This window comes from Enoplosus armatus, chromosome 1 (assembly GCF_043641665.1).
Source record: "Enoplosus armatus isolate fEnoArm2 chromosome 1, fEnoArm2.hap1, whole genome shotgun sequence".
Taxonomy (NCBI): domain Eukaryota; kingdom Metazoa; phylum Chordata; class Actinopteri; order Centrarchiformes; family Enoplosidae; genus Enoplosus; species Enoplosus armatus.
The window spans coordinates 675001-693080 of NC_092180.1; the positions used below are offsets into that span (position 1 = coordinate 675001).

The following is an 18080-nucleotide window of genomic DNA, read 5'->3' on the forward strand; positions in this document are numbered from 1 at the left end:
GTACAGAACAATGTGACATTCAAAACTGCAAAATTGTACTGTACTGTAGTATTTGAATAAATATATTATATTCTTTCACAGGTTATTAAAAGGTCACCAATGCTGAAAGATGTTTTGAATGAAAGCTATTTCATTTTTCAGCAGCATGGAAAAACCACAAACCTTCTGACAGTGAAGAATTTTTATTTCTTCAGCTCCTCCCTCAATAACTTCTTTACCTCATTTTAAGGCACTTTTGTATAAATGAGGAGACATGGACGATGTTGAAGTAAAAAGTAATGATGAAAATTGACATTTTCATCTTGTGCTGCTTAAGTGAAAACATCTGGAATAAAAAAAACACAAAACACACGGTTGAACTTTTATACTCAATTTTAATTTACAATGCACGTTACCCCAGATTCCTCTGATATAAAAAAGCTGAGTGACGACAGAGAAATGCTGCCCAGCAACATTCAGACCAAAGCAAAACATGACAAACATCCCAACACGTCTTTCACAGAACGACAGAATCCAACCTGTTTCCTAATTCACTGTCACAATATTTCCTCTTCTGTGTGAGCAGCAGACAGTTAGCAGACACCCCCATGCAAAGACTTCTATAGAAACATGCTGCTGTTTAATAAAAGTGTAGAAAAACAAACAATAGAAAAGTGAAAAAGATGAAGGCTGCGCTAACTGCGGCTCACCCAGCGAGCAGGGAACGTTCCCACAACGTTACGTTGAATTTACCACAAGTTCAACCAGTGTAACACTTTCAGTGTGTTCAGTGAATAAAAACAACAGAACTTTAAGAGAGTGCAAAACGTATTGATCAGAGCTGGTTTACAGTGACAACGTTGTGGGAACGTTGTGGGAACGCGGAGCTGAGTGGCTCAAGAGCAGCAGGACTCAGACAGACAACAACATTCCTGCAGGGAGGTGAAGCTCCTGACAGACAAATCCTGTGGAAAACACTCCACGCCTGCACAAAGCTCACATAATTATAAAGTCAGACAACAACACGCCCCCTCTGTGGTGTACTGGCAGGGCAGGGGGGGTTGGGGGTGGGGGGGCTTCGGCAGGGCCTGTCCAGATCTGCTCAGACCTCATTAACAGACGCTACGGCGACCGGCCCGGTTTAAAACTGGATTTAATTCAAGCTGCGGCTCGCCTCAAGTGTCTGATGCATCTGAGGTGTCTGAGTCCACACACACACACACACACCCTGGACCGGGACACACCACCAGGTGGAGGGCTGGGTGGGGTCAAACTGACAGATTACTTCAGCAGATCTCTACTTTTAAAATGAATTTTTACACACACAACCTGGGTCTGACTGTCATATATCATTAGTCAATTAGTTATAGGACAGACACTTCAATAATTAATAATCAATAATCAGTTCTGCAGTGGAGCAAACAAACATGGTCTGTTTCCAGCTTCTCCAATGGAGTATTCTATTCTCTGCAGACACCTGGTGTTATTTGGCCTCTTTAAAAGGCTAAAACATTTATCACCAATAAAAAGAATTGATATATGTATCAGTAATAATCGTTGGTTGCAGCACTGCTTAAAACCTGAACGAGCGTGTTCATGTTCATCAGAAATCATTTCATCATTGAGTCATAGCTCAGTTATGTTTCCCAGAGGGGAGAAATCCTTTTCACTGACTCCTAAAGCTGTCATTTAGAAACTGATTGACTCTTGTGTTCACTAACAGCTGAGGTCACCTGCAGATACAACAGGTGACCCGGGCCGTGAGGTAAAACGTCACCTCCCTGCAGGAAACACTCGATGGACACCAACATGAAAAGTGTGAAGTCGATTAACACATTCAGTGGGTAAAACCAGCTGAAGGACAGATCTGTAGTCACTCTCCTCTGCAGAGGAAGATACGCAAATATGAAACAGGTATTTTTCAGTATGCAGAGTCTTAAAAACCTGTAAATCATGGAGGGAACTCTGGAAAGACCCGGACTGTGAAAACATGTAGTGAACGTACTTACAACCTTAAAAACTCTCATCAGGTTTTCAACTAGACATGTTTGAAAAAGTCTTTGTAGAATAACAGAAGAAAATACACATCCTAAAAAAAAGGGAATTTAATAATTTACATCATCATCCTGCGGCAGGGGGGGGGGCAGTGAGTCCACATCCAAGTGTGTTCTTAATGAGCCGACAGGAAACGTGTTTAAGTTCCTACAGACGTCTGCTGGTCCAGTCCCTCTGATTCACTCAGTGTGAATCCTTATTGGACGACGTCTCAGTTTGTAGGAGCTCACATCTACTCACATTCTTCCAATCAATCGATCAATCAATCCATCCGTCTGTCAATACTCTGGTCTCTGGTCCAAAAATGTGATAGAATCGGACTCAGTTCTAAAAGTTACCAATTAAAATAAATTGTGGTTTTCACTTTAAAAGCCTTTTTTGTCAAATATTCAATAAATAAAAAGAAAATCTATTTGAATAGAACTGCCTGATTCTTCAAAAACTCTTCCTCTTAATATTTTTCAGAACTTCTCCAGCACTGGAAAATAAAAGGGGGGGGTAGTAACGGATTAAATATGAGAAAACAAATAATAAACCAAAGAAAAGCAGTGAAGAAGAAGTGAGGCTGAGGCCATGTTTCCAGAGCGAGAAGTGACACGAGTTTCCAGAAAGGCTGCAGCAGGCTCAGCCCCTGTAAGCAAACATCCCTGTGGCTCCGACCCCCTCACTGCCCATTGGTGGTGGCGTTGTTGGGGGCGGGGCTGGAGCCCTCCGCACCTGCGGGCGGCTGAACGTTGTCGGCCAGGTTGTGTGCGTGCTCCAGGAAGAGGTCTTTGAGCACGCTCAGCTCTTTGCTCAGCAGTTTGATCTTGGCCTCCAGCCGCTCGTTCTCCTCCTTCAGCTCGTTGACGCGCTGCTGTGTGTCCATCGCCTTCTGCTTGCTGCGCATGCGGCTCTTCTTCACCGCCAGGTTGTTGCGTTCGCGGCGCTGACGGTACTCATCGCTGTCCTTGTCTGCGTGGGGTTTCTTCATCTTGCTGGGGGGGAGGGCCTTGCCGCCTCCGGCTGAAGGGTTTGCGGGGACGAGCTGGGGGACCTGCTGGGGGACCTGCTGCAGTCCGGCTACGGCCGCCGGCAGAGACAAGGAGGAAGTGGCGGCGTGGGCCTGACTCTGGATGACGCTCACACCGTTGTGGTCAGCTGTGATTGGTTTCGGCTGCGACGGCCGGCTCATCTGGATGTGTTGCCTGCAGGTGACGATCTCCGAGTCTCCTCAGGTATACAGAGGAAACGGTAACACGAGTTCAGAGTCTTCACCTCGATGGAGCCTAGAGGAGGACGACAACAGACCAGGGGTTCAGTCCATATCCAGAATTATTGATCCTGTTTAATAACAACCAGGAGAACAAAGGTTGAATTTGATCACTTTACTTTGGAATTAACCGTTTCCTCCCCGTCTGCACGCTACCCGTTGCTGTTGTTGTGTCACATGTTCAACCTGTCCAATGATTGGCTGTTTGTGTGTCACTCGCAGCAGCTCTGTTATCAAAGGATCTGACAGGCTGTTTATGAGCCGGGGCCTATGCTCTATGTGCTTTCATGGCAGTTTGCATTTAAAGTGAAACTACGGAAAATTATTCTTATTGGTATTGATGAAGAGTCTATATCGCTTCATCAGCCAGGCCGAGCAGGAACCGTCAGTCGATTCATACTATACTTTTTCTTACTTTGAAATTTTGCTTTAAAAATGACTCAACTGACTTCTCAATGAATAGATGGGTGGTTTCAGCTCTAGTTGTCAGTGTCTGTTTTAAATCAGTAAACTGGAAATCTGTTGAGTTTCTCAGATACAACTTGGATGTTGCCATTTTAAGGTCAGAAACTCGTATCCATGGTAACTGCAACATGACATGAACGAGGTATAAGGCATAAAGATATTCCTCTCGCTGCACGATAAAAATGTTTAACTCGTTCTCAAGTTGAAACTCGTAAGGCAGCAGCTGGAACATATCTCCACTGCTGGTTTTCTACGATACAAGTGTGTTATTGTATGTGAAAACATGAAACAATGCAAACTAGCATTAATTAGACAAATAAAGCACAACCTTTTAATGTTTGTTCAACAAGCGAACAAGGAGAATACAGCTGCAACTGTGATTTCCTTCACTATCGATTAATCTGCAGATCGTTTATTCAATTAACTGACTAATCATTGAATCTATAAAATGTCAGAAAATGGTGAAAATAGTCCATGTTATGTTACTAGCATTATTTCCTTTTTCTCCACTGTACCAGTGTAAATCTGTTATGCACTCTTGTTAAATAGTGAAAAACGTCCATCACAGTTTGATTTGTATGTTCTGACAGACCAACAGTCCAAAGCTCCAACATTTTCTGTTCACTTCAGATGAAAGAAGCATCAAATCTTCACAGCAGAGACGCTGGAACTGCAATGTCTTGAGCATGTTTGCTCTCAATCAGCTACTTGATTGATTGACTAATCATGGCAGCTCTAGCAGCTAGTCTGCTACTTATTCTGTGACCACTGTGAAACAAGACATAATTACACCCATGGCCTCTCCAGACCTGTGCAGGAAGCCAATAACATGTTTTTTTTTTACATCTGCAGTCAGCCTGCAGATTCTCAGCTGACCTCAATCCATCAATCAAGAGGCTTCATGTCCCCCCCGCTGGTGCTGCCGCTGCTGCTGCTGCTCACAAACACCCACCACCTCCACCCTGCTGCTGTTTGTGTGTCTATGAACAGCAGCGGACATCTGACAAGGTAATTGATCGGATTATTATTCCGTACGGCCAATTAGCAGCGCTGCTGTGATTGGTCGGCGCGTTGCCATGCAGCCAGTCAGCTGTGCGCAGGGGAAAGCGCTCCGGGTGAAAACCAGCAGAGCTCCGGCTGTTGCCTGCTGTTGCATCATCATCGGCTCTCTTTGTGCCGAGAGAGGGGAACTCCGGAGTCATGCGGGGCTAAGCAGAAATCTCATGTTTTAGGTGACTTAAATGAGCTTCGACAAAAACTAAACCACGACAAACACCCTGACACGGCTGACAAATCCGTGCGAGTCCCTTCAAGTCCGTGAATTTTGAATTTCCGGGCACTTTAAACAACTTTTAGTTTACTCGAAGCAGCCAACAGATGATTCACTACCGCGAGACTCAACGTGGAGCTTCCACACTCTAAAGACAAACGCTGATATGTCTCTCATTTGGCTTTGAACACAAACGAATCTACATTTTCACTTTCTTCGGACAAGCCAGTACACTGCCGTTTAGCCGGGCAGCTAGCCAGCTAGTTAGCTTCTGGTGCTAACAACCCTAACCTTACTGCTAGCTCTCCTTTTCGGACCCACAAACAGTTTAAAACACAGTTTACCTTCACGGGGCGGCGGTGGAGTCGACCATCCGTCAAAGTAGGAAAAGTTAACGTAGAAAGTTTGAGTTTAATTCCGTCTGTGTGAGCTCTGAGTGTTTTTGTTTAGAACATGGAGAGGAGCCGATTGCGAAATCTCTTTTACCATGTACGGCAATGTCAAGCATCAGCCAATCAGAGGCGACTAGGAGGCGGCGACGCGAGCGATTAGCCAATCACAGGCGAGTGATGCAATGCACTTCGTGATTGATCCCTCATTCGACCAATAGAAGTGAGTCGTTTTCTGTTGATTTGTTTATGTAATATGAGGTTGGTCAAATGAGTTCATACATGCATGACTTCATCTCTGAATGACGAAATTTAATCACACTGAAACTACTAATTATACTCACTATATGTGTACTACTGCCACTACTATCAATACTATAATAATACCCTGTACTGTGTCGTCCTTCTGTGCAACAAATCCACCTTAAAGTTAGTTTTTTTTAGTTTTAGTCTTTATTGTTTTTATTTATTATATCTTGATTTTGTACTTATGTCTCTGCTATTGCACTATCCTGTATGCTGCTGGAACAATGCAAATTTCCCCGCTGAGGGATTAATAAAGGGTTAGCTTATCTTATCTTAAAAATATTTTATATTAAAGAAAACACAGCTCATTAATGTGGACAGGTGAGGTGTTACAGCATCATTACATAAAGGAGGAAGCCAACAACTTAAAGGACAGTTACAAGATACACATATATCCTCAACAAGCCAAAACAATGTCATTTAATATTTCGGTATTTTTAAATGTTGCCAAAGGTGCTTACAGTTGAGTAGTAAGTGCTGCACTGACAGCGGCTCTCCCATTTAAGATGCAAAAATGTAAAATGACTTTATATAAACTGATTTAGTTTCTGTTTGCTTCCGTCATGATGATGACCTTAAAGACATTGAAAGTTTGACCATTAAAATAGATGCAAACTCTTACAAAAACTCTCGTTATAAACCTCTGTGCAGCGCTTTGTTTCTCATTGATCGGTTCCTCAAACTGGACTTCTGGATCTGGTGTCGTTGTCTCACACCCTGAACCTTGATGACATCACTGTGACATCATCAGGGTTATTTTGTCCTCCAGAGACACAGGGGATGTTAAACAGGCTGAGGAGGACCATGACGAGTAAACTGACCCTTGTGCAGCTGCCAACAGCTCATCCACAGCTGTTGTTTCTCTGTTATTGTTCTGTTGACAGGAAAATGATTCTTAATCCCGCCTACAAAGCTCTGATTGGCCGGTTGTTTTCAAGCAGGGGACCTGTTTGAATCACTGAACAAATCAGATTTCATTACTTACTATTTATGTAATTATAGCACCTTTATTGTCCCAGCGTGTTAGCACATACTGTAAAAGTATTTTTGGTTGTCAGTAGTTCTCAATTTCTCAACTTCAGTTTATTTGTTTTGTCATTCTACAACACAGCACAATGACATGACAGCTGTCACTACACACAGAATCTGTGTGGCGTAAATTTAAAACCATTAAAAGGTGTTTTCACATTACTGTGGAAAAACACGGGTCTTATGTTCTTTGTTGGTCAGCGCAGCATTTACCACTCTGAAACTCTTGGCTGTGACGTCACCTTAGCTACAATGCTAATGTTGCTAGCAGTAGATCGCTGCATCTGCATCCTGATACTTCGAAGCGAATATCGTTTTCATGTGATTTAATCAGGTTACTTTGTTGTTGTACAGTTCTGGAAAGTCATCAGCTTTTAGTCCATCTTTCAGTTTGAGCAGAGGTCAACAGTGATTGGCTGTGCTGCTCAGGTCAAAGTTCAACAAATCTGAACTTTCTGTGTGTTCCTGTATATGCAGCCTTGTGGTACAAGTAACATGGCAGTGCAGAGAATCTAATGCAATGTAAACATAATTTAGATAATAAGTAATAAATGTGTTCTTGGTAAAATTTTATAGCATTTATGACTCCATCAGATTGTTTCATACAGCGAAAAGAGAAAATGCTGTAAATGGAAACGTGTCATTGTTTTACTGGAACTTACAGACGAGACGATGAACGTGTTCATCACTTCTGTTTAAATGCAGGATAAAATAATAAAGTTATTAGAATGAATGCAGTATTAATACACTGCTGTGTGATCAGTCTGCTAAATACTATATCAGTCAGAGAGGTCAAAGGTCAACATGTCCAACGCGCCCTGTCTGAGTCATCCACCGTCACCATGTGCCAAGTTAAACCACCTCTGGACTCACTGTGGAGTTCAGTAGGACTGAAGGTGACAGCTGTATTCTGTCTGATGACTCCAGTTAAAGAAGCTGTTTCACTTCTTTCACCTTTCAAATAAAAACACTTCAGAATAGAGTAAAACGGATTTATTGAGTTGATGTTTTCATTTCTGTTAAGCCTCCTCAGTGATCTCCAGGTTTCCCCAATGACCCCCAAACCCCCCAAAAACTATTTAAGGACCACTAGAACATCTTCAAAATCCACAGAACCTCCTTGGATCCCTTTAACATCCCTATAACCTCATTATAGAGCTGGAAAAACTCCCCAACGTCCACTGGAACTTCCTCAATGACCTGTTAGCCTCTACAACTCCTTCGAGGATCAATGGTACCTCCTCAAGGGCCCCTGGAATGTCCTTAAGGACTCGTCATCATAAAACCTCTCCAAGATCCAGCTCTGTGAGGACCGATTGAACGCCTGATCCCTACAGAAACTGTGGTATAATGGTCCACTGGAACTTTCTTATGGACCCCTGGAACATTCTTCAGGATCAGTAAAATATCATCAAGCACCCTTTAAACTTCCTTAGTGACCCTTTGATCCTCCTCAATGATCTCCAGAACTTCCTAAACAAAACCTTGAACTTTCTTAAAGACCTAAAATCCAAGGATGCTTTACATCTCCAAGATCTTTAAAAACTAATCAAGGATCCATATAACCTCCTTATTGACCCCTAGGACCTCTTCAAGAACCCCTGGAAACGCCTTGACCATTGGAACCTTGGAAGCTGCTCGTCTCTCACTGAGAGCAGCTCCTCCATCTCTGAGCTTTAAACTGCAGGACTAAAGTTTCCATCAACACTAAACTAGAAAATCCAGTCGACTAATTTCCTCAAGGGCTGCTGCAACTTCCTCAAGGATGCCTTGAAACTTCTCACATCAAGCCCAGAAGCTCCTCAAAGATCCCCGTAACGGCCTCAATGAACCTCATCCAAAGGTTCAGTCACTGCAGTCTGCAGTCTACAGTTCATTCTCAGCAGTTTGAAAGCAAAACAGACTCAGAACATGAGCAGCGATGCTACAACGAGGACAGACGGTTCATTAATATAATTGTCCTTCAGCAATGGCAGGAAAATAAAATGAAAACGGAATGAATTTAAGAAGAAATTAAAAGGGCACTTCCTCCCAACAGCCTCAGAGCATGTCTTCAGTCGACAGAGGGCGCTCCAGTCCGCCAGACTCTGAACCACCTCACAGCCCTGACGTGAACCTTCTTACCCCTGTTACCCCTGCAGGGACCCCGCTCCCTATCTCCTCCGTGTGTGTGTGTGTGTGTGTGTGTGTGTGTGTGTGTGTGTGGGAGGATTATTCAATTAAAGTTACCAAACAACGTCTTCATAAGAGAGCAGTTAAAAAAAACCTCACCAATAATCAACTAATCACACTTGTCCTGTCCATCATTTGGTCTTATTAAGAACCGAGTTTTATTTTTTTTTAACAATATTTTCAACAAATAAAAACAAATGTCGGCTTTCCTCCACAGACCGCAGAGCTTCATAATGAACGAGCCTCCAGGCTGCTCGGGTTGTTGCCTGATGCACAGAGACATGCAGAGTATGAAGCTTCCTCACGTTCATAACTCACCAGCGGTATCCTAAATGTAATAACCTGCACAAGCACGGTATCATTCCTGTCTCTGATCGGTGCCGCTCCCTTATGGCTATTACGGAGATAATGCCAAACTCCGTTCGGAAATGTGTCAGTTTAATGTCGCATTGCCTCTAGGTAGCGATACACATCTTTTACAATAACATTAATATTCTGCGTCATACCCTATAAGTTACAACAACAGCATTTAGTTCTATAAACATAACCTCTCATTTGAATCATGTCACACTGAAGCTCAGCGCGGCTCAGAGAGGAACACGTGTGAGGTAGTAAACTCAGCCAACAGGTTGAAATTCGGAGTTAAATGAGCGAAAAGCGATGATTCGTGCATTTGATTTTTTTTGCCGAATTGTTGACTGGCTCTCGCTCCATCAGAGTGTCAGACTAACGTTGGTGTATCTTGTCCAGTATGATAAAAGTACTAACATTAGTTTGTTGGAAATGATTTCTAAACGGAGTTCGCAGTGAGGGGCTTAACGCAGGGCATCCTATAATTAACATTTTATTCTAGTTTTCCTCCGAAAACCGTGTCTGTGCAGTGATAGTGGGTTAAACCCAGGACTGTGGTGTGTGTGTGTGTGTGTGTGTGTGTGTGCCCGCCCACTCCCTCCTGCTATATAACCGCAGTTTGACAGCTCAGAGTTTACTGAGCAGGAGGAATCAGACCGACATCCTGCAGCCTTAAGCCGCTTCGCTCCGCTTCTCTCTGCTCTGAACAGAAAATAAAACCTGTTACGTTCCGGACTTCAGTTCATGCCTGCAGGTTTAAAGCCCCCTCTCACAGTATTTGACTTTCTACAAACTGGATTCCCGGAGCTCCTCACCATGTCTGCCCGGGTTTAGATTCTCCATGGAGCTCTCTAACCTGTACGAGGTCGCGCCCCGGCCCCTGATGAGCAGCCTAAACCACGGCCAGCAGCCCTCCTCCGGCTACAGAGATCCGACAGAACTCGGCGGTGAGATCGGAGACAGCGAGACCTCCATCGACCTGAGCGCCTACATCGACCCGTCGGCTTTCAACGACGACTTCTTGGCCGACCTGTTCCACCACAGCTCCCGGCAAGACAAGCTCAAGATCATGAACGGAGAGTACGACTCGGTGCCATGCGGCCCGGGCCCCCAGCAGCTCTACATGTCCAACTACATGGAGTCCAAGCTGGAGCCGCTCTACGAGCACAACCCGCCGCGCCTCCGACCGGTGGCCATCAAGCAGGAGCCCCGGGACGACGAGGACCTGAACCCTGGCATGCCTCCCACCTACCACCACCCGCACCCGCATTCCCAGCAGTACTCCCAGCATTCCCAGCAGCAGCAGCAGCAGCAGCAGCAGCCGCCGCACCTCCAGTACCAGATTGCGCACTGCGCGCAGACCACCATGCACCTCCAGCCGGGCCACCCGACCCCTCCGCCGACCCCGGTGCCCAGCCCCCACCAGCACCACCACCACCACCAACACCCGCACCAGCACCCGCAGCAGGGCGGCATGAAGCTGATGGAGCAGCACCGGGGAGGCGGGAAACACAAGAAGCACGTCGACAAGAGCAGCCCGGAGTACCGGCTGAGGCGCGAGCGCAACAACGTGGCCGTGCGCAAGAGCAGGGACAAGGCCAAGATCCGCAACATAGAGACGCAGCAGAAGGTGGTGGAGCTGACCACCGACAACGACAGACTGAGGCGGAGGGTGGAGCACCTGACCCGCGAGCTGGACACGTTACGGGGCATCTTCAGACAGCTGCCGGACGGATCCTTCAAACCCATGGGCAGCTGAGGGACTACTGAACCGGACTGGAACCAGACTCCAGATGGACTGGTACACTGCTGGATTTATACTCACAAACAGTTCTACATGTCTTCATGTGTGTGGACGGACTGAGAGCTGTGAGGAGACTGAGGCAGCTGAAGTGTTCACTGCAGAAAACAAATCGTCTTGTCTTTAAAAACTCTCAAAACGTGAAGAAAATCTGCAAATGTCTCAAAACATGAAATCATGTTGAACCTTTAAGAGTTTTTCTGTAAAACAAGAAAACTTTGAGGCCAAACTGGTGAGACAGTTTCACTTGTTCACTTACAAGAATGTTCTAGAAAAAAGTGTCAGATCACAAAACTGGACAGAAAACGACTCGTGAGTCCAAAAGATTCATGAACAATCCTTTATACTGGAAACAGGTGACTTCATCTTCATCATCTCGTTGGCTGATCCTTCCTCACCTGTTCTGAGAAAACTGACTTCAGTGGACTTGGAGACAAAATGACTTATTCAGGCTGTATTTTCTGCAGTGTTCATGTGCCTTTTTAAACTTTTGTGCAAAAGCCGATAAGCTGGTTCCCCCTGCAGACACAACAGAGGACTGGTTGTTCTTGTGCCTTGTTTCCGTACAGACTGAGTGTGCCACACACTCGACTCACATATCAGTGCAGCTAAGGTAGGGCATGGTGGGGACGACCCCAATCAGCCTGTTGTGCGTCTTTTTCTTAATTATTTTGTTTTATACTAGTTACCGTCTCCATATCCTCTCCTGATGAACTTTGTCTTATAGAGCTATGAAATGCAAAGTGCACACTGCTTGCATGTAGGCTGAACTGTACGTGTATGTATGTTTATTTTCTGAGACAATAATGACCGATTGAACGAGGTACTGTTCCCTCACAGGTTAGAGGTGTGTTTGATGGTGATGGACAATATCAGCTTCATCTATAGGTCACATGACAGACAGCTGAACTCATCTTCATCACAAAATATCTAAATGTTTTAAGAGACAGAAAACAGTTCATATCTCAGTCTTTTTATTGACTGAGACGTGAAACTGTGAACCAACATAATATCTCCAGGTGGAAACCTCGTATCTTTTTTCATGCTGTCAAACCAGCTTAAGGAGTAAAAGCTCCAGATCATCACAAACCTGGTAGAGGTCGTTTGAGTTATGACATCATAAAACGCATCATCTTCCCACTCTTAGTTCCCTACAAGTCGATGTTGTGGAGATACAAGGTTTTTTGTCTGAATGAATGATAATAATTGAGTTCAGCTCTGCATCTGGTGATTAAAGCCAAAGTGAAAAATACAAACACTCTCAAAAAAAAAAGACTGGAATTGAAAGTGTGGTACCTGCTTCATCATGTCACTGTCCAGTGAAAACCAAGTATCTCCAAACCTGCGGGAACTTGTTTGTTTGAAGTTCATGAAGATGAGTTTTTAATAAGTTTGAAAATGTTTCATGAGTTTTAAAAGAACTGAATCGTTTGCCGTTTTCGCAGTGAACTCTGCAGCCTTGGAGATGTGTGTTTTTCAGAGGACGGCGGCAGTAAAGCAGCTTTGCCGTGTGCACTATTTGTTGTCAAATGAAGCACAGCGAGGACTTCGACTCATGGGTACTGATCTGAAAACACGCCTCGCTCTACATACGTGTGTTCATGTGTAGCTGATTTCAGAGAAAAACAGACAAAAAACTAAATGTGAAAAGGGTTCCTATGCAACATGTCTCTTCCTCTTTTCCACTGTTGAATCATCTCACACACACACACACACACACACACACACACACACACACGCCGTGCCTTCTGATCCTCTGAGATGACCTTTGACCTCTTGCTGATCTGCTCGTCATCTTCTGTTGAGAAAGATTTTTAAAGATGATGATTTGTGTCAGTGAGGAAAAGGAAGCATTTTTGTTTCAAAGTTAACGTCTCAATTGTAAAATAAGCCTATATATAAATATATATATATATATATATATATATATAAATAACTATATATATGAAATACCAAAAAATCTGAATTATTATAATAAAAGAGCTTGTTTTATCAGATTCTGCTGTGGGTTTGTTGATTTTATTGGATTTTATTCTCTTGTCTGGTTCTTTTATTTGAAGATTTGTTGGTCTGAAGAATTATTTTAATTTTTAAACAGTTAATCTTCTCTGACAACATTAGATTCATATTTGGCTCAGAAACATATATAAGTTGTATTTTCATGCGTTGATGCCTGCAGGCAGAACTCCTGCAGCCAATAGGGGGCGCTCACAGGACCATCAGCCACAAATAAATGTCATGTAGCTTCATTCAGCAGTCTGGAGGTTTGAACCGTCCAACTGAAAGTTTTATTCACATGATTCAAAAGTTGAAGTTATAGATGAAGAATCAACTGATGGTCAGTTTTCCATTCTGGCAGCCGGCTGCACTCTGGTTCCCTGACAATCAATAACCTGTAACTGCTGCTGCTTCTTCTTCTGCTGCTGCTTTTTGCCCCAAATAATGTATGTTAATGGGATGGATTACTGGGCTCAGGGCCAGGGCCCAAAAGGGTCAAGGCCCCCAAAACCAGAGCCTCTTTATGAAGCGCCTGTTCAGTCAGAAGGAGGAACATCCCGATCACATTTCTTGAACTTGGGGTTTCTGATCTCATGTTTCTGACCTGTGTCTTTCTTTGTTCAGCTGCTCAGGCTGGACTACACGTTCACATGAGTGAAGTCATTCCAATCTGCCGGACAGCCGAGAGCTGTAGTACTACTATAGTAATACATTTACATCACTACACCACCTCATTTATATTACTATAGTAATACTTTACCACCTCATTTATATTACTATAGTAATACTTTACCATAGTGAGGAAGACAACTCTCTTCAGCTCCAGCAGGAACAAAGTCAAAGTGAGCTTCCTTGACACAGTTCAAGATGCAGGTGTGATGTGGGCCCCCTCACCCAGACCAGTAGCTTTTCTTACAAAGTGACATTGTGTTTAATACAAAATCCTCATTAATCTGTTAACATTAACCACTTCCCCATATATATATATACATATATATATATATATATGTATATATATATATATACATATATGTATGTATATATATATGTATATATATATATATATATATGTATAGGCTGGAGTTAATGTTGGATGAAAAGTCAAAAGTGTTCAACAAAGAGACATACCAGGAATCAATGCAGCAGCAGCCAGTTACATAAAGAACTGTGCAGACCAGCAGACAGACACATGAAGACTTGTTCAGGACTTGAAACACAAAGTTTAGGACTTGGACTTGACTCAGGACTTGTTGGTCTTGACTTGAGACTTATGTGTCACATGCTAAACGTCAGCGTTTGTTTGAGTAATGTGAGTCTGTGAAGACCCAGCAGAAGATTCAGCTCAAGAAGCTTTAAAAGACACACAGAACATCATTCTGATATAAATCATGTAATCAGCTTTGAGTTGAGCTGAATGAGTCATCACTGTGTCAGCTGATCAATCAGACAGAGAAATCCATTGATAGATCAAATATCCATCACTGAGTCCAAACAGCAAACTTCCCCAAAATCTGGTTGTAGGAGAAGAAAAATTAAAATCATCCATCAGAAGTGAAGTTGTGTGCAAAAGAAAAAGAAAAAAAATGCAGATTTAGAGTCACTTTGTGCTGAAAACAAAGGAAAAAGAAAACATGTGTTTGAGATAAAAAGTGCTTTTAGGTAACAGACGGCCAAATATCACGAGGAGAGTTAAATGACCTCAGATCTGAGAGAAGATCCAGATCAACTGAACTCCATCAACTAGCTCAAAGTAGCTGAAATGTCGATCACACTCCTGATAACAGGAGAGAAAAGTGCACATTCATCACATGTGGATTGATTTGATTTTGGTGCATGTGGTCAGTGATGGTCCCAACTCAACCAGTGATGGTGATATTCAGCTTTTCATGCTAAGCTTTGGGTTCAGCCGGTCGAGGCAGCAAGAAGGTGGAGAGTTTGAAGTAGGATCAAACCACCAGCCATCGGAACCAGCAAATGTTTTTGCTTGAAAAATGATTTCAATTATTTATAAAAACAGCCGCAGATGCTTCTGTTGGTCGAGTCATTGTTCCAGCTCTAAACTCCTGTCTCCGAACTGTGCGTGAAGCAGGTCTCTGGAGCTGACAGAGGAGCAGTCTGGGCTCAGGAGGCTATAAACCAGAACTGCAAGGTCCTCTCAGTCTCTTCTCTGGCTTGCTGACAGACACACCCTGTTGTATGCCTTCCTTAATTTACTTAAGATTTAGCATTATCTCCAGACTATGATGGTCGGCCTCTTTTGTCACATAGTTCTGAGCCAGGTTGTGACAACACACAGATAATAAGCTATGATAGCTTCTTCCATTTTGGGCTCTCCGGCTCTCCGTCCATTCAGGGCTCAGCTATGTCAAGTTCACCAAAGTTTAACTGAGGGATGTGAAGTTCTCTTGGCTGATCTCGATCCGAGTCCTATTATAGTTTAGAAGTATTATAGTCCTATAATATTGATTATCTGCTGATAAGTCCAATCTGATGCTTATACTTTACTTAAAGGGAAACTGTGGGTAGAATTTAACCCTCCATGCTGCCTGCTCCCAGAGCTCCCCGCTAACGTCATCTGACGGACGTTTTCTGAACTACACGTTGTACCTCCATATTTGTTTGTATTCCCACCTCCGCAGACAGTCAGACAGTTCAGTAAAGAAATGCAGTGGAGTTCAGTAAAGAAACGCACTGGAGTTCAGTAAAGAAACGCAGTAGAGTTCAGCAAAGAAATGCAGTAGAGTTCAGTAAAGAAACACAGTAAAGAAACGCAGTAGAGTTCAGTAAAGAAACACAGTAAAGAAACGCAGTAGAGTACAGTAAAGAAACGCAGCAGAGTTCAGTAAAGAAACGCAGCAGAGCGCAGTGAAGAAACGCAGTAGAGCACAGTGAAGAAACGCAGTGGAGTGCAGTAAAGAAACGCAGTAGAGCTCAGTAAAGAAATGCAGTGGAGTACAGTAAAGAAACGCAGTAGAGTTCAGTAAAGAAACACAGTAAAGAAACGCAGTAGAGTTCAGTAAAGAAACACAGTAAAGAAATGCAGTAGAGTACAGTAAAGAAACGCAGTAGAGCGCAGTAAAGAAACGCAGTAGAGCGCAGTTAAGAAACGCAGTAGAGCACAGTTAAGAAACGCAGTAGAGCACAGTAAAGAAATGCAGTAGAGCACAGTAAAGAAATGCAGTGGAGTACAGTAAAGAAACGCAGTAGAGTTCAGTAAAGAAACACAGTAAAGAAATGCAGTAGAGCGCAGTAAAGAAACGCAGCAGAGAACAGTGAAGAAACGCAGCAGAGTTCAGTAAAGAAATGCAGCAGAGCGCAGTAAAGAAACGCAGTCGAGCGCAGTGAAGAAACGCAGTGGCGCACAGTAAAGAAATGCAGTAGAGCTCAGTAAAGAAACGCAGTGGAGTACAGTAAAGAAACGCAGTAGAATATAGTAAAGAAATGCAGTAAAAAAAACGCAGTAGAGTACAGTAAAGAAAGGCAGTAGAGTTCAGCAGAGTTCAGTGTGCTGAGGCACAGTACATTATGAATGTATTCGTGTATTTTAGCTGCTGCCAACATCTTGAACAGACAGAAGAATCAAAGAAGAAACAAAAAGACGGTCAGTTGATTCGTCGTTGAATGAGAAACAGGTGAAGTGGACTGAGTGACTGCTTCAGATGGACAATTGTTTGCAGTGTTTTTATTCAGGAATGTAGAAAACAATTGTAAATAATAACCTGAAATAGAAGAAAATGAGAAAAGTAAGAACAGAGTTGAGAAGAGCAGGAAGAAGCCAAGCAGGAGAATCAGAATGTAAACAAGAAGCAGGTTGACAGAAACAGCAGCTGGCAGAGAGGCTGGGAGAGTGATGAAGAGTGATGATGACTTCCAGATGTTACTGATGGTGTCACTGACTGACTGAAATATGACTGATTCAACATGAAATATGTGCCTGTAAACATTCAAGATGTGAATGCATCATCATAACAGAAGAATATAACCTACAGGAATGTTGGCTGGCTGGAACAGGAGGGGAACGGGTCCTGAAGAAGTCAAAAGCTAACGTTAAAATATTCAGTTTATGATTTAAAAAGTTTTCTGTAGTCAACAGACAGATACCCGTTTCGTGTCCAGTACAAAGATACATCCAGGATGTGTTTAGCCTAGCTTAGGACAATGACTGGAAGCAGGGGGAAACTGCTAGCCTAGCTCAACCAAAAGAGAAAACAACAACACCTTCAAGTCTGTCTGATGTTGTATCTTGTTAGGTTACAAGTTAGGCCTCCAATCCATCTTGCAGTCAGCTGGGTTTAGTTGCCTTGCAGGTCAAGACCTAGAAGCTAATCTAACAGAATGTAGAAGCTTGATTCATAGCTTTATCTCAAAATTTACAACAGACAGATAAAGACACAAGCAGACATTGTGGTTTCAGGAGTTAGCAGTTAGCATTGCTATTTGTTAACCAATAACTGCATGCAGCGTCTCTAAAGTCCTGAACTCTGAAGACAGACTTAAAGTTGTTGGAAGGTGGATATTTTTTCCTCTGATGGAGCTAGGCTAGCAGCCCCCCCATCCCACCCCAACCCCCTGCTTCCAGTCTTGTGCTAAGCTAAGCTAAGCGCATCCTGAACCTATCTCTGTATTGGAGTTTTTTTAAATGATAGACTTTGTGTGACTGTGGCCTAACTCACGAACACACTGTGGGAAGGACTGTCCAGTGTGTGAGGCCAACACTGCTCCACCCTCACCACGGTGCTGACAGCTGTTAAGAGGAACCATGTGACGCTCGGACCCAGCAGAGCGGCTGACATCAGACCCTGTCTGATCCAACCAGCACGATGTCATCCATAACCCTGCTGATTCGACCTGGACTAACTGACTGCCGCTGTTTGACCAGCCAGCCAATCAGACGCTGAGACCAGACAGGACTGCAGATAATGAGACTAAAGCCTGAAACATAACTGACAAGAGGCCATAGACACCTTTCAGACATATGTCCCACATACTGAAATACTCACTGACCCTTTTTCA

At 43.5% G+C, this 18080-nt stretch overlaps 2 protein-coding genes across 2 annotated transcripts; one reads left to right on the plus strand and one right to left on the minus strand.

Annotated features, from left to right (window-relative positions):
• Positions 1–354: 354 nt before the first annotated feature.
• On the minus strand, positions 355–5478 carry cebpg (CCAAT enhancer binding protein gamma). Its single transcript, XM_070903004.1, has 2 exons — positions 5366–5478; positions 355–3302 (listed from the first exon to the last, which is right to left on the minus strand). The coding sequence occupies exon 2, from the start codon at positions 3206–3208 to the stop codon at positions 2699–2701; it is 510 nt and encodes a 169-aa protein (XP_070759105.1). The 5' UTR covers positions 3209–3302; positions 5366–5478; the 3' UTR covers positions 355–2698.
• Positions 5479–9919: 4441 nt separating this feature from the next.
• On the plus strand, positions 9920–13046 carry cebpa (CCAAT enhancer binding protein alpha). The gene has a single exon (XM_070907597.1). It carries the CDS (start codon positions 10110–10112, stop codon positions 11025–11027), a length of 918 nt encoding a protein of 305 aa, XP_070763698.1. The 5' UTR covers positions 9920–10109; the 3' UTR covers positions 11028–13046.
• The last annotated feature ends 5034 nt before the right edge of the window (positions 13047–18080 follow it).